The sequence below is a fragment of the Vidua chalybeata genome, chromosome 4 (assembly GCF_026979565.1).
Source record: "Vidua chalybeata isolate OUT-0048 chromosome 4, bVidCha1 merged haplotype, whole genome shotgun sequence".
In the NCBI taxonomy this organism is placed as follows: domain Eukaryota; kingdom Metazoa; phylum Chordata; class Aves; order Passeriformes; family Viduidae; genus Vidua; species Vidua chalybeata.
The window spans coordinates 19849505-19864981 of record NC_071533.1 but is presented as its reverse complement, the minus strand read 5'-3'; the positions used below and the strand labels follow the sequence as shown (position 1 = coordinate 19864981).

The following is a 15477-nucleotide window of genomic DNA, read 5'->3' as shown; positions in this document are numbered from 1 at the left end:
CCCAAACACATAAAAATGGGTCTACATCTAGAGACCTTCCCCTCACCTATGACTGTACACACAGATGTCAGTTGCTCCCAGGTCTCTCAATAAGGATACAGAAGGACTTCCTGCAACAATACAGTCTTTCTACCTTTTTTCATATACAGCTGCAAAAAATGCTGCACATCAACCTCGTAATACATATTACATCCAAAGAGAGTTGCAATTTTTAAGTATATCTCCTTAGTGCCCCATAACATCCTTTTCTCAAAAGATCTACTCTTGCTTCAGTACTAAAAATAAAAGAGCTGTATAGTACTTAGGATCACAAGGTAGGCACCCACCTCACAAATAAGCACAGATAATTAGATGACAAATTTAGTGTAATTTACATAACTGCTGGATTGTAGCTCAATGTCGGCACATTCCCACAACCGATGTTTAAAAGATACGCAGAAATAGCACAGTATTGTTTAACACATATTTAAATAATAGCTGATAACACACTTTTCAGACAGTTTATTTCTTTTAAAAGGAATCAAAGAACCTTCTCCATGTAAAATTCATTGCCATATCATGAAAATAAATATGCTACTTCACTTGAATTACTATTTTCTTTATTCCAAGGGACCACATTTCAGATGATCCCAAGTCTTTCAGAAGGTTTTCATGCAGGACTGAGTATTCCTCATGATTAAGCTTTTGAAGTTTCCTCAATACATAAACAAACCCTCTGATTTAGATCAAGTATAAAAGATCTAAATTATATTATATATATATAAATATTGTATATTTTAACATTTGTTCTACTGCAAAGTTGATGCTGTAATAAGTACCTGGCATTCTTTTATTTTTGCAAATATAAAAAATTGATGAAACAATTATAATTATTAAAGTAAAAAAAAAAAAAAGGCAAAACAAGAAAATATTAACATCTGCCTTAGCAATAATATTAATTACAGCATACATAACATGACTGTGCAACTCCATTAGAAAGCACTTCAGCTTTAGTGAAATACAGAGTTGATAATTTTCCCCAATTCTTCCTACTCTAATTTGTCTTCATTATTTCCAGGTTACGAGAATAAATAGGAAAGTATGTGAGAAAAAGTGTTAATCTGCAGTACAAATGCCTTCACCGAAGCAAATTTATGAGATAGGATTAGATCTCTTATAAACAGACCCAGAAATAAAATAACTCATCCACATTGCCCTTTCTTTCACTAATCCTCTTTGCAAAGCGCTTTTTGCTACACAAAACAAAAAACACAGAGGTTTTTTAGAGCTCAAAAATCCTCTAACTCCAAAAATTAGTGGCAGAAAAATGGGGGGAAAGCAGGAAGAGAGATTACAAAACCATCAACATATTATACAGAGATATTTTAAAGCTTTTGCTTCAAATATTTCTTATTATTTAGTCTTTCCCTTGTAAAAGCTTTCATAGCTTCTTTGACTCAAGAGAACATAATTTCTCTTGTATACACACAGTGGCTTGCAATGCTGAAAAACCTTTCTTTAACTGTTCCCATAGTAACCAAAACCATTCTTTGTATTTAATTGTTGCCTTTTCAAATATTATCTGTTTTTGTAGCTAGAATCAGTGTGTTCTTTTGCCATCTAAATTACGGATTCCCTGAAGTTTATTAGGCATTCATTATAAATTCACGTTTGTTTTCATAAATTTGAAATTTAAGGTATTTACTACATTTACGTATGTAGTATTGCATTAATAAAATAATTCAGGAAGAAGGATGGAGATGTAGCACAAAGCTAGATGCATCAAATATCGTTTTGAACAGGTCAATTTTAGTAACTTCAACTTCAAATATGAGGAAAAACAAGCCTTGCTAGAGCTCATATCAAAATTCCCTACCTGAATGACTCCCTTTTTGAACTATGACTCAGCTTTGTCATCCATTTCTGTTACATATCTGGACTGAATTCCAAGCCCTGCAAATGTATTCCTGGTTTTAGTTGATGTTTTCAAAAAACAGAAGTAATTTCTGAGAGAATAAATCACAGAATAATGATTTGCCTGCTTAAGTCTTCTTAAATAATCTGGTTTGTATTGGCACTGTATTTATTCCCTGACTTGAATCTACAGCACAGTTAAGAGAACTTCAAGTAGAGAACTTGCAGATAGTATTTGTTATTACTATTATACACCTTACTTGCATAGTTCCATTTCAAGTCCATCTGATGTCAAACACTAGTTTTATATGTATTTGTTCCAACAACACCAGCACAGGCTTTAGAAAGTAAATAGGTAATCTTACTTCTGTTCAGAACTAACATTCGTTGAACTGTGCTTTCTCACGGACCCATAAATGTTATTTTCTATCTCCTCCATAAATTATCCCAGAGTTCACTGTTCCTTGGACAAGAAAATGAGGAGGTTTTTATTTATCTATTTTAGAGTGCTGAAGCACACTTTGTCAGAACTGACAACAAATAATCAATATAGCAATGTTTATCTAGACTGTATCTCTGAAAATATTTATATAGAACATCTAAATTTTTCCAATCAAAAGTATCAATCACTTCTATTTACACAAGTCCAGATAAAGAATACAAAAATAAGATTACAATATTAGATTAAGTTTTAAAAGGTATGACCAAAAAAGGGCCCAAAACACAGCCCTATTAATAGGGGGCTCTTGTAGGACAAAATAACTTGACATCACCTCACCTTTTAGTTCATCTGTTAAAAAGGAATTCTCTTTCCTCTGCTCTGCCTTTAAACTTGTGCATGTGACCTTTTAGATCAAGGCAATTAAAACATCAAGAAATGTATTCTAAAACAAAACAATGCTTTTCATTCTTGGTTCTCATGTTTATTCCAGATTGCTTTGTGGCTCTGACTTAAGGTCTCTGTCACTTTGCACCTATGGCTGCCAGGAGAGATGAGCCGAGTTAACTTTGTATGTTCTAAAGCAGCAATCTGGGCACATATAAAAACTGTACACAAATATGTCAATTTTACAAAAGGACATAATAACTGGAAGTGAGGATGGCATGGTCCTGAAAAATCAGTTTTGAAAAGTCTGAATAAAGGGCTGGGGATGGAGCAGTAGATCACTACAAAAATTAGAGGAACATTACCATATTTTTGGATGAATACCCTATAGGCTTTCTGCATAAACAAATGAACAGATAAAGACAGATAAAGAGCTTTATCAAGAGTATAGTTTATAAGCATGACTAATTAAAACATGGGGAAGTTTACCTCAAAGCTACCTCACTCATTTTTCCTAGTAGCTCACTCCTAGTAACCTCCTATCTGTCTCCTGCTTGTATTGCTCATCACAGGAACGCTCTTGGGATTAGGGGGATGCACTGAACATATAAAACAGCTGATCTGGGAGGAAAAAGGGGTTGTAACCTATCATATTTTGATGAATATCTACTTGCTTTTGAAAACACCACCTCACACTTACGATGAAAGCATTGGCCTGTTTTTCTTTTCCTGCTTCTATTTTTTGCAGACATTTATAAAAGCTGTACACAAGCTGTGGGCTGCTGAGAGAAAAGCTCTAAATTTGGATTATTACTAATATTAGGTGGATATATCTGCAATACATGCTGTTACACATTTAATCAACATAGCAGCAGCAAATATTTTTTGATGTGCAACAAAAGCTACATACTACTCCCTTTTGTAATGATTAAGAGAGGATTAAAATACCAAAACAAAACAATTGTAGTGAAATCCTACCGCATCCACAAAGAACTAGTAAATGGACCTGGAAGCACATAAAATACTTTGAGCTTCAGCATAGGAAAAGAAAACCAAAAAGTATTCTTCCCTCACAAATATCTTTTTAGATGGTGGCTACTGCAGCTATTGCTGATAAAAAGCAGCTGGGCTAGTTGATGCCCTCAATAGTACAACAGAGCTTAATCCTGCTCCTGGAGCCCAGGAGGAAGAACTTACATTTGCACTCACTTTGTAACTGTACAGTTTTTGCAGCATTTGGCTCTTTTAAAATCACTCTTATTTGGTGCAACATCTTGTCTTCACGGCTTAACACTACTGCAATATAATTGCAAATTTGTCTTAATCCAACTGCACTGAAGCTGCATGTGTCCTAGTAAGATGATGCACAGTCTTTTCACTTTATTTCCTCTGCTTCTTACCTCTCCATTTCCCTTACTGCTTTTCACTGGTTTTTTTATGCTGTAGGTGTTTTATACATCCCATATGGTGGCCAATGCAGCCAGTGTATTGACTGGTAAAAAATAGGAGGGTGAAGAGGAGATAAAGAAAGAGCAATAGCACCACTTCTCCTTTTTTAGCTATGGTCTTCTACCTCTGCTATCAGTAAATCCAGGCAAGTAAAAATAACATATTCAATACTCACTGCAAACATAGATTTTGATAGGTTATTAGAAGTACTGCTCCCAGGGCTGTTCACAGATACATTGAAAAATGTACATGATAGTGAAAGAGGAATATTGCCTCTATTTCTTTGTTACCTCCAGGAAAAAAATAAATAAGAACAAAACAAACTGGAACTAGAGGTGGGGATAAGGAGATTGTTCTTAAAATTATTTCTGACCTTCTCTAATATCTCTTTTTTACTCTGCAAAACAGACCAAATCTTGCTCTTAGAAATACTAGTATTTAGATTATGCACACTTCTGGAGTATCCCTCTGCATTTAGTTGTTCTAAATTTATTTAGCTAACTCCCCCTGATAGTATGTGAAACATAGCATGCAGGTATGGATATTTTTTCACATAATTCCTTCCCTCTAGGATGCAGCTAATCTCTCAACCTTAAGCATCATGAAGCAGTCTACATATTTTTAAGCAGTATGCTAATTGAACTTAAATTTGCTGCAGTGGTATTCCTATTTAAGTCGCGATAATATGATTCAAGACTAGTGTATTTTCTAACAAAGCTAACCCTAATATAGGCACTGCACAGGATTATGGTTTTCAGGAATGTTCTGCAAAATACCTGGTTTAGAAAACTCCCCAGTAAGCCAGTAATAACACCACAACAATACCAGTATTTTTCACCTATTAGATTCAAAAGAATACCTGATAAAGCTTTTACTGGATTCATACAATGAGCTGTGAAACAGCACAATAGTCCACCACACACCATAATTACACCATGCAATTATAAATGCAAATGTACCTAGTTTTTCTGTGACATCCCTCCTTTCCCCACTTCCAATGACAGTAAGAAATAAGATATGCCATTCTTTGTTATGCTTCAGAGAAATTATTAAATTACTGTGAAAGTGAAACAAATACATTTCTGCTATGTACCTGAACTGTTTTTTCTAGTTTTAATCTACAATACATTTGTCTAACCAAATAAAGTACTCTGCAATCCTAGTACTACATGTACAAGCATATTTCCTTCCTATTTTTCATTTTATGATGCTTTAATTGTTCACAAGTAATAACATAGTTGATTAATTTTTATATTTGATGCTGCAATTATGCTTTGAAATCTAATTTTGTAAGAATTGAGGCTGTACCTTAATACAAACACCACAGGCTTCTAAATTAAAAAACAAATGATCCCATGGTCCCTCCTCCCCCACCACCCCACCTCATCTCTTCAGCATTTAGATAATGCTACCCCAGACCGATGTTTCTGCTGCACAAAGGTACAGACCCAAAACCTGCCCTAATTTCCTTGCAAGAGGATAAAATACAACCGCTGGTCTCAAACAGAACTTCAGGTAGTTAGCAACAGGCTATGCTTTTACAGACTAGAAAGCATAATTCTGTTTCTGGGGTGGTTCCTAAGACCAAGAACTTCCACTTAAGTTAGTGAAAGCCTGAGTTAAAGAAGTTTAACAACTATATTTGCCCCAATTTTACAGCAAAATAATTTTTGTATACTTTCAAGATTTTGGATATACAAGAAAAACTAATAAAATGGGCATAGCTAGCACTTCTCTCACTCTCCCCACTTGAGTGAAGTGGGCTTGTTCCCAAATCTTTGGTTCTGTACTTTGAAAGCATCTTCCTTTGGTGAAGCTTCACAGCAAATTCTCCTTAGGCAACACCAGGCATCAAGGTTAACAACAAGGAACTAACACTGCCTTCCCAACTGGTGTAGGATGTTACAAGAACTGGTTACTGAAATACAAATTTAAAAACTGGTATATGATCTAACTTTACACTCAGACAGTCAAAAAAAAGTAAGTCCAGTAAGGCCATTATTTTGAAGACTCTTTGTGCTGCCCCAAGTACAAATGCCTTCATCCCATCCCTTTGAATAGATACTTCATAAATAAAAGCTGTAGATCTCCTTTAATACCTGAAACTGAGAGCATAGCAATGCTTGTTCTTTTCATGTCTATGTTGGACATGAGTTTAGGCTGGACAAAAATGAAGTCTTGCTTTTTCTTTTAAATCCAAAGTCATTTTCTGCATGCCCCACTGTAGCCCTGCCTCTGAAGAACATCGTGCCCAAGTGGCTTTTCAGTCATCCCAGCAGAGGATGGGTGTGCTCTTCGGGGCTTAGGCAGCTGCCACGTAATATAGTGGAAACCTCTGTAATTTTATTAGAATAACAAGCACTGTGAGTGACTAACACTACAACTTATAATACCAGCTCTTCAGGTGGAGGTGTCCAGATAAAATAATTGATTTTCAATTGCTTAAGCCTGTCTTAAACATCTCTGCCTCCATTACCTACGGTAGCCATCCTCTTTAAGGTTGATTGAACCAGGTAGGGTTTTATTTACTTCAACATCTCCTCTTAGAATTGTTCCAGACATTAAGAAGCTTTGATGTATATAAAAAATAATTTCTATTTCATCACACAGCAAAAATCTCAGCCCAAAATTAAAATTCAAAACTGTGTCTTATGGTTTATTGTTCTAATTGAAATGTACTTGCCAAGAATATTTTGCAACGTATATTGCAATATTTTGCAATACTCAAGGCCATCAGTTTAGAAGAGCTCTTGGTTGCCAAGTGTGAGACTGCCATGTTGGAATCAAGTTGATATTTGTGGTCTGATTTGTAATTCTCAGTTATGCAAATAAAGCAGACACTTCCAGACACCACAGAACATATAGGAGAAAACTTGCACTCTGGAACCCAGTCTATCTTAAGCACCTGCCTATATATGTATATAAGAAAGGCATGTTTTTAAATAAGCTCTATAACCAAATAGTGCAAAATTACTTATCTTGATGTATTTCTTTTGGGGAAATTTGTGGACATGAAGGACAAGCAAGTAATGTAATTAAAGCTTCCTCTATTGCAGAAATGCCCAGTGGAGAGTGTGATGATTCACAGATAACAGAGAAAAGAAGGATGCAAGGGAATGCACAGATTTTCATTTAATTTACAAATTAAAAACATTTCTCAGATCTGATAAATAAATTGATAATCTTACTCCAAAGGACATTCTTTTTAGGGTAGAGGCCAAAACTAGAATGACATTATGGTATCATAAAGGTATATAATTTAATGTATCTCAATGAAACAAAGTGATCTTGCTGTAGGCAAAGCTGTTTTCTAAGTGTTACTGTGATTTGGTGACAATGGTTTTTTTTATGATAACTTCAGATCTACTTCAGGAACTGTAGTTGTAGATGCAGTTATGTTGTCCAGTGCTTGCTGTTGAAGCAGGGGAAATTTGTATTCCCGATAAGTGCACTGTCCTTTGTTTGTGCAGTTCAATGTTTTAAATCAGCTTTGGCCACACTCTGTCAATGTATATTACAGTAACTGTATTTTGACTCAGAAAGTTCTATCCAAATTTTCAGCATCTGGTGCTTAGAAACATCATCAGGAAAGTTGTATTTTCTTAATTTTCTTTTTTTAATTTTTCTTTTAATTTTTTTAATTTTCTTTTTTTAAGGAAGACTAGCTACACAATGATACAATGCACTCATCTTACTTTGCAGTTACAATTACCTCAACTAGAAAATGCTGTCATTTTCTTGATTCTCCATATTTTGATTCAAAATGACCTCATTAAGTACCTTGCTTAACATTCCACCCCTTTATCTTTTGCTCAAGTTGAGTTCAGCCACATCAGTAATACTTTAGGGAAATGATTGAAGCATTCACAGTTGATGGTGTATTAGAAACCAAATCTCTTGTCATAGGAAAAAGGAAGTTTTCCAAACAATGACTACAATTGCAAAGGATCAAAGCTTACTTGGCAGGGCTATAGATAAGATCTATGTAGCACCCTTCCCTCCATCATTCTTCATCATCATAGGACAACTGCCATCATTCCTCTCCCTCCTGAATTATTCACCACCACACAGGAGGAAAAGAGAGGAGCTGAATTACAAAATATTGAAAATACTAAGCACAGTAACTGCAATTAGTCAGTGGCTCTCCAAAACCAGCTTATTCACCATTTGCAACTCATGATCAAATTAAGCTGTACAGAACTGCTTCATCCCTTGGCTGCAAACAATTGCCTAAGATACTTAAATTACATTTGTAGATTGCTTTCCTGTAAATTGATGGTTGCAGTGACTGAGAAGGAACATGAGAACTGATGATACTCCCATTCTATAACCAGATATAAGATTTCTTCCATATTCACTTTGCAGTGCAAATACATTTCCTTTGCATAACTGTTACCTATAATTAATTTTACAAAATCATTCGCATTTTTGCAGTGGCTGAGCACAGGAAAAAAAATAGAAACAACAGAGTCTGGTTTATTTTTCTGTTTTTCCTCAAAGCAAGAAGAAATAAGTTACCAATTTGAGCAGCCTAGACAAGAAGCAGTGTCAGGTAGTAATTTCAACTAGTTAGCAGACAATAAAAAAAGTGTAAATGCTGTATTTATACTATTTTCTGAAAAGTTTCCCATTTCAAAGGAGACATGAACACAGCAAAATAACTTCTTTTCCCATTATGTGCAAAAAGCAATACAGGATGCACAGGAGACCATGTGACAGACAACACAGAAAATAGAAATTTTCAGTTCCCCTTCAAGTCGCTAAATAGAGCTTAAAAACTAACTAGCAAAATAGATAAAAGAATGTAAAAGTAGACCACGGACAGCATAAACACACTGTTTATGTTTACTCCATTTCAAAGTATCTGCTTTAACAAAATGGATATAAATGCTACCTCTCCTACCTATTATCACTAAAATGTAGTGATGGAGAATATTCTGCAATCCAGCTGATGTCTCAGGTTTTTCAGCTGGGCTGGAACCACAGCTTTTGAAGTATGGTCATTCCAGAGCAACATTGGGCATTCCTATTCCTTTCTGCATTCTCTCACCCAAAGACTGACACATGCTTCCATTGTCCCAATCATCCAGAAACTGAAAGAGTACAATCATCTTTTATCTGCTTTTCCAAACAAGTATGAAAAGCATTCCTGTTTCACATCACTGAAATATACCTTTTTGAAAGGACTGCCAGAGCAGACAAGGAATCGTGATGTGGACACCACTGCCTGACAACCCAGCTGTTTTAGAGACCACACTTCACATCATCACTGAGGGGCTGTAAGGACTTAAATGGCATTTGAGACAGGCAAATGTGATTTTAAGGCCACAGAAGGACTTTGCCACGAGATAAGCACAGGATGGAGTGGCAGGGTGGCCTGGCTCCAGGCCTGGCACATCCTAGGTAATGCATTCAGATAAGGGTTCTCACTTTGGCAAACTGTAGAGAAGCATGTACACATATTGCTGGTATCACCTCAACCCCTTGTTTACACTTTAATTCAGGCAGAGGCATCTCTCAATAACAGGATAAAGCAGAAGCATCAAAAATTACAGATGTAATATAAGATCACTTGCTTTGAGGGGAAAGAAAATCTTCCCTGGGATTTATCAAAAATGCAAAAAAAATTATAGTGAAAAAAAATGAAAGGAAAATCCACAACTGATTAAGTGAAGAATAGTACATAATCAGCTCAGTTTGAACTTCTTTTGAAAGGAATTAGGCAAAGCTTCAAGAGTCAAAAAAGATTACCAGTCTTCTGATGTAACAATTATATGCCTACAACTTGAAAGGAAGAAAGCTCATGACTTTTGGAATATGCTTATTGCAGCTAATAAATTCAGTCTATATATGCACCAAAATCTTCCTAGATTCCAATCTGTATCAGTAGTGAAGTCCTGGGTTAGCATCTGCACTAAACAGTGCTGTACAGAATGGCATTAGAGCTGTAACTCTCCCCCTTAGCAGCCTGCTTCCATCAGCAAGCACCCAGCTAGTCACTGTGATTTCAAGAAGCTTTCTCATGTATTTGATCTCACACTTAAGAACCTTGCTCAGGTAAGTACAGTTGCAAGGTACAAGTGAAACAGCTTTGGCACAGACTGAATATTGCAAAGACTCACTACATAAGCTCATTGAGGGGTTTACCAGAAAAAAAACAACTTGATCTTAAGAGTCTGAAGAACTGTCAAATGATCGGTGATATTTAAAATCATAAAATAAAATCACTGACTATGTTTGAGTTGGAAGGAACTTTTAAAGGCCACCTTATCCAATCCTTCTGCAGTAAGCAGAGACACCTCCAGCTAGATCAGGTTGCTCAGAGCCCCATCCAACACCCCTTGAATGTTTCCACAGATGGGGAATCCACAACTTCTCTGGGCAACATGCTCCAGTGTTTCATCATCCTCACTGTACAAGCCTCCTTCCTTAGATCCAGTCTGAATTTACCTTCTTTCAGTTTAAAAACATTGCCAAACATCCTATCATTTTTCTACACTAAAAATAATTCTCTTGTATGGCACAGTAAAATTACATCCAAGACATTCAGGACACAAGAAGCTGTGAATACTGGGCAGGGGAAAAAAAGAAGCAGCTCTTAATGCTACTTGTATAATATTTGATTAATGATATAAATCTCTCCTAAAACTCAGGAAAATATTTCTGACATGGAAAAGAGTTGTCAAATTACTGCATCTGCTTCATGACATAACAAGATCTGTAGCTCTAACACTTTAACAGCAAATAATACCTTTATGTAAAAATAAAAATCAGAAATATGACAGCAGCTGAAGTACTTATGCACAAACCACCTCTAAATTAGCCAGCTCAGAGGGTTACATGTTGCCATCATGATTCTGAACTGCAGGGCAGTCATATGCAAAGAAACACATCAAATGAAGTACACACCTATCCGCTTAACTTTAAATCTGATTAAAAAATGGTGCACCTGAACTTCACTATACTTTTTTCATGCACTAGTAGCACATGAATGGTTTTCTATATTTACCTATGAACATCACACAGCAGAAGAACATTTTCTACTCCAAGACTCGCGTGTCTTTAGACACTTCTTTTTCCACACTGCCCCTTGTAGGCTGACCTTTCAGCCCTGGAGTTTGCCCAGTGATGCAGAAGCTAAATTGATTTAAAGCATAACATACAGTTCCCTGGGCCATGCATCCTCTCCCATGCTGCCTTGTAAGAACTTTAAACTGAAGTGAGGATTCCTCATGCCATTGCTCTGTGCCAGAGCTGATTTATTTATATTAGAATTCAGATAGGAAGGACTAAAATTAGGACTCTGTAAGCAGAATTCACTGTTCGAAATGTTCCAATTGTTTTAGCATCTGGGCACCTTTGAGAACAACTGACTGATGTATCACTATGGCAACACAAAGAGGTCTCAGTAACTTGAACTATTAAGACAGCAAGAGGTTTTTAAGGCTTTTATTTCTACAAAATCTAGCAAAGCTAATGCAACATCCTAGACAAAATGGAGGGCCAAGAAAACAAAATAAGGAAGAGCTCACATTTCCTGTTTGTCACCCTAACCTCACACTGACCATTGATTTTTCTGCCTCAATGCCTGTTGTGGAGTGGAAAGACAAAAACCACAAAGGTGTGCTCTTCCTCTTGCCAAATCCATTCCTGGTGAATAACTGAGGAAGGGATTTTGCCCAGTGCACAAGCAACAAGTCAGCAATTACCTGGGTATCACTATGAAATTACTCTCCGATGAAAGAGTTTGAGCTTCCAAGAAAAAATACGGGGCGGGGGGGGGGGGGGAATTGGCCGTTTAGTCCTGCAATCCTGATAAGAACTTATCATGGACACTTAAAATCTCATTAAGATTTGCTGTTACAACTTCTGGCACCATTTGCTGCTTACAAAAAAAAATACATTAGGCAAATACATTATTTAAAGCCACTAAACAGTTTCTTTCTAAAACAAAATAACATCATTAATCAAATATTATACAAGTAGCATTAAGAGCTTTTTCTTTTTTTCCCCTGCCCAGTATTCACAGCTTCTTGTGTCCTGAATGTCTTGGATGTAATTTTACTGTGCCATACAAGAGAATTATTTTTAGCTATTTGTAACTGTTTAACATTTTATTATCATTAATATGCATTTTATCTGGTTTGGATTACAGAAATTCTTATGTAGCTTTAGAAAGCATTAGTTATTTTAAACACACTCTGTCCTGTAGGGCCTGGAGGCAGAAACTTCTCCCTACAGGACCTCGATGGCTGGCTACTGCTCAGCCCTATGTAACATGCACAATTTTTGGACATGCAAGTCAAAACCATGTAGGTACACAAAGATAAGTATAAAAATCAATGCATCAATGTTGTTTTCCACATGAATTGAGGATCAATAACTATAATCCACACATGCAGATACATGGAGTCTGCATTCCAGTCAATGGAATTCAACAAACACCAAGGGCATGTTTGCATTGGAGATAGATGACACTGAGATACTTAGACACAGGAATTAGGATCTGTTTTGCTTCCATTAACTGGATATGAAGAAAGCTATCTGCATGTAGAAAGCACAGGGTGAAATAAAAGATCAGTGTGCTGATATTTCATTCATAATGCTGGAGATTTTCCTGAAGCTGCATGCTTTCACTTCCCTACAATTACTTTGAAGGTTTCTACAAAATTTACCAAATTCCAGTTGCAAACTTTTTACAGCAAGATAGTTCTGTTTAATTTCAAATATACTTGTCAGAAATGTTGGCTTCAAGACACTTATGCACTGACAGTTTCAGATGGACAAGTTCAAAGAGATTTAATCTGTTTAAGCACAATCTTGTTCCTCATTGAAAGAATTCCAGAGCCACAGGTCATATTTTTAAACATTAGTATTGGAAGAGTAGCAGAGGTTGTTAGAGCATGTTTCTGAGACCTCTGAGTGCTTAGGAAAAGTTATGTCTGTGTTCTTAGAAGATAACACTAATCAGGTTGTAAAAAAAAAAATAATAAAAACCCAAACATGCCAAAAATCTGGTAGGTGGCTTCACTCAGCACATGCTCAACAAATATCAGAGTTTCTTACTATGAATTCATAATAGAATCTCATCACAGTAGATGAAAAAGCCAATCAAACAACAGTGCAGGTTTCCCTTTTACTGAAGACAAGAACAAATGTTCTATGCTGCTTTGAACTAACCAGAAAGATTATTCTGGATTTCAGCACAGTATTTTACAGCCCATTGCCTTTCCAGTCTCTTGGTATTCAGAGAACCACACAACAGAAGCACTACTACAATTAGATGCCCACAGCATTTCAAACACAAGGCCCTTACAGTAATACCTAGACAGTAGGTAACATACTGTGTTACATTTTAAGTGCAGCTAGTCTAGATGAAATGCATTTATCACCACATTGAAAAAGATACCACAGCCAGATACAGACTTAAGTCATAGATCTGCAGCAAGATCAAAACCCATCTAATCTACTCTAATCCACCAGTGTTGTTTTGTATGTTTCAGGGATTTTGGGGATGTGGGGGGATGTTTTCATTTTCTTACAGTAATAGGCATGTAAGCCAGGACTCCAGAGACAATTTTAAAGATAAACTTGTACATACCAAGAGAAGCAGAAAACTAAACATAAATGAACAGGAATGATGTTATCCATTGTCATATTTTTAATACCTTTCATACTTTAAAAGGCACAGACCTCAAGTTTGTGTTATGATAAAGCCTTACAATTGTGTTTTCTTTCTTTTCATGAAAACAAAATTATTTTTATTCTCCAAGGACTCAATCATTAAGAAATAACCATCATGCCTGGTATTACAAGGCAAATGTTACCGCACACTCTGATTTTCATCTAATGCAAGATATCAAAATACACTATAATTAAGTAAACAAAATTTCCCTAGAAGAATGCACTACCGCACTTTTGAAGATGCCTCTTGTGCTACAGAGGTAAAATGGTCACTGGAAAATACTGAAATATAGCAGATGAGCTGAGCATTTACAAATCACCTTCTTTATAAAAATCAACTACTTGCAAGAATGAAAGGACTATTTGAACAAAAAGAATCAGCTTATCAAACCTGTTTAAAAGTCAGTTTCTCAGCATATAAAGGCTCATTCCCTCCATATATATATCATTACCAGAGTCTTGGAAAAAAATGTAGGCTAATGAACAAAAGCAGCAGCTTAGCCTCAGGCCAGTTTCTATTTTTGGAAACACCTATGAAAGCCTAAATGAAAGAGAAAGGAGGGTGGATATGCATATCCATGAGAAGGAATCTGGCCTGGTGCTTAAATTGCACTTGTAAAAGATCATGTTATTTGAATAACTCACTGTTTGGACACATCAGGCATTATCATCTGTTCTTTTTTCCTTGTATCCACTGTTGTCTCTACAGGGGTGAGTACTACAGCAGCACATGACACTATTGACTGGTATGAGTCTTCCCGGCACACTGCAAAGATAAAAAGTATCAGTGTTAAACAGCGAACTCAGTTTGCACTTGAAAGGAAGAAAAAAAAAGAAGAAAAAAAATCTATTCATACTGTGAAAAATACAAATGCAAATAATCAATTAGGCTTCACTGTGGTCACATGCAATGAAAATGCCATTATTTTTCACGTTTCCTAATGTGCTTATGTTGCACATTTTTTGCCATTGATTAATCATTCACTCAGTTTTACCTAGCACAAGATCTGCTGTCAGTCTGCTCTAGCTCATCGGTGTGTCTGAATCCTAAAAGGACTTATATTTCATAAGTGACATCAGAGTATGGTTCACTTCTTAGTTATTTTTCATCACAGACTGAAAATAAGGGTGAAAATAATGAGTGGTTTCCAGGCAAACTTCACATTTTCAAAAATTTTATAATTTTTTAAGAAAATAGATGTAAGAAAATCTAATTAGTGACTTATTTTTCACTTTTAACTGTTATGACTCATTTTACTCCAAAAGGCCAAATCCAAATGGTCTGCAAGTGATATCTGATATACTGACTCATGCTTTCTTTTAATAAAAATTGTATCTGTATTACTGTGCTGAATGTTACAACTTAGACAGTATTTAGAGTTAGAAGAATGATCACGCACTTGAGCTGAGCATTTGGCTCAAATAGAACTAATAAATGAAAATCTAAAAGCTTCTGATCTCTGAACAGACAATTATATATATTACAATTCATAAACATTCTAAAAATGTAAATTTTAAGTGTCGCTAGTAATTCAGCTTTTAGCAGTGATCACTTCTACTGATTTTGAAGCTATAGATTTCCTTTACAGCCAAGGCATGAAACAAATGAACGCCAGAATTAAGAG

General features: G+C 35.8%; 1 protein-coding gene across 5 annotated transcripts in view; it reads right to left on the bottom strand.

Moving 5' to 3' along the window:
* Positions 1-15477, bottom strand: part of CCSER1 (coiled-coil serine rich protein 1) — a 603186-nt gene that overhangs the window by 434865 nt on the left and 152844 nt on the right. For all 5 annotated transcript variants that reach the window (XM_053941467.1, XM_053941468.1, XM_053941472.1 and 2 more), the window contains exon 5: positions 14498-14618. In XM_053941467.1, the coding sequence (XP_053797442.1) occupies positions 14498-14618 (121 nt within the window). The remainder of the gene's footprint in view (positions 1-14497; positions 14619-15477) is intronic.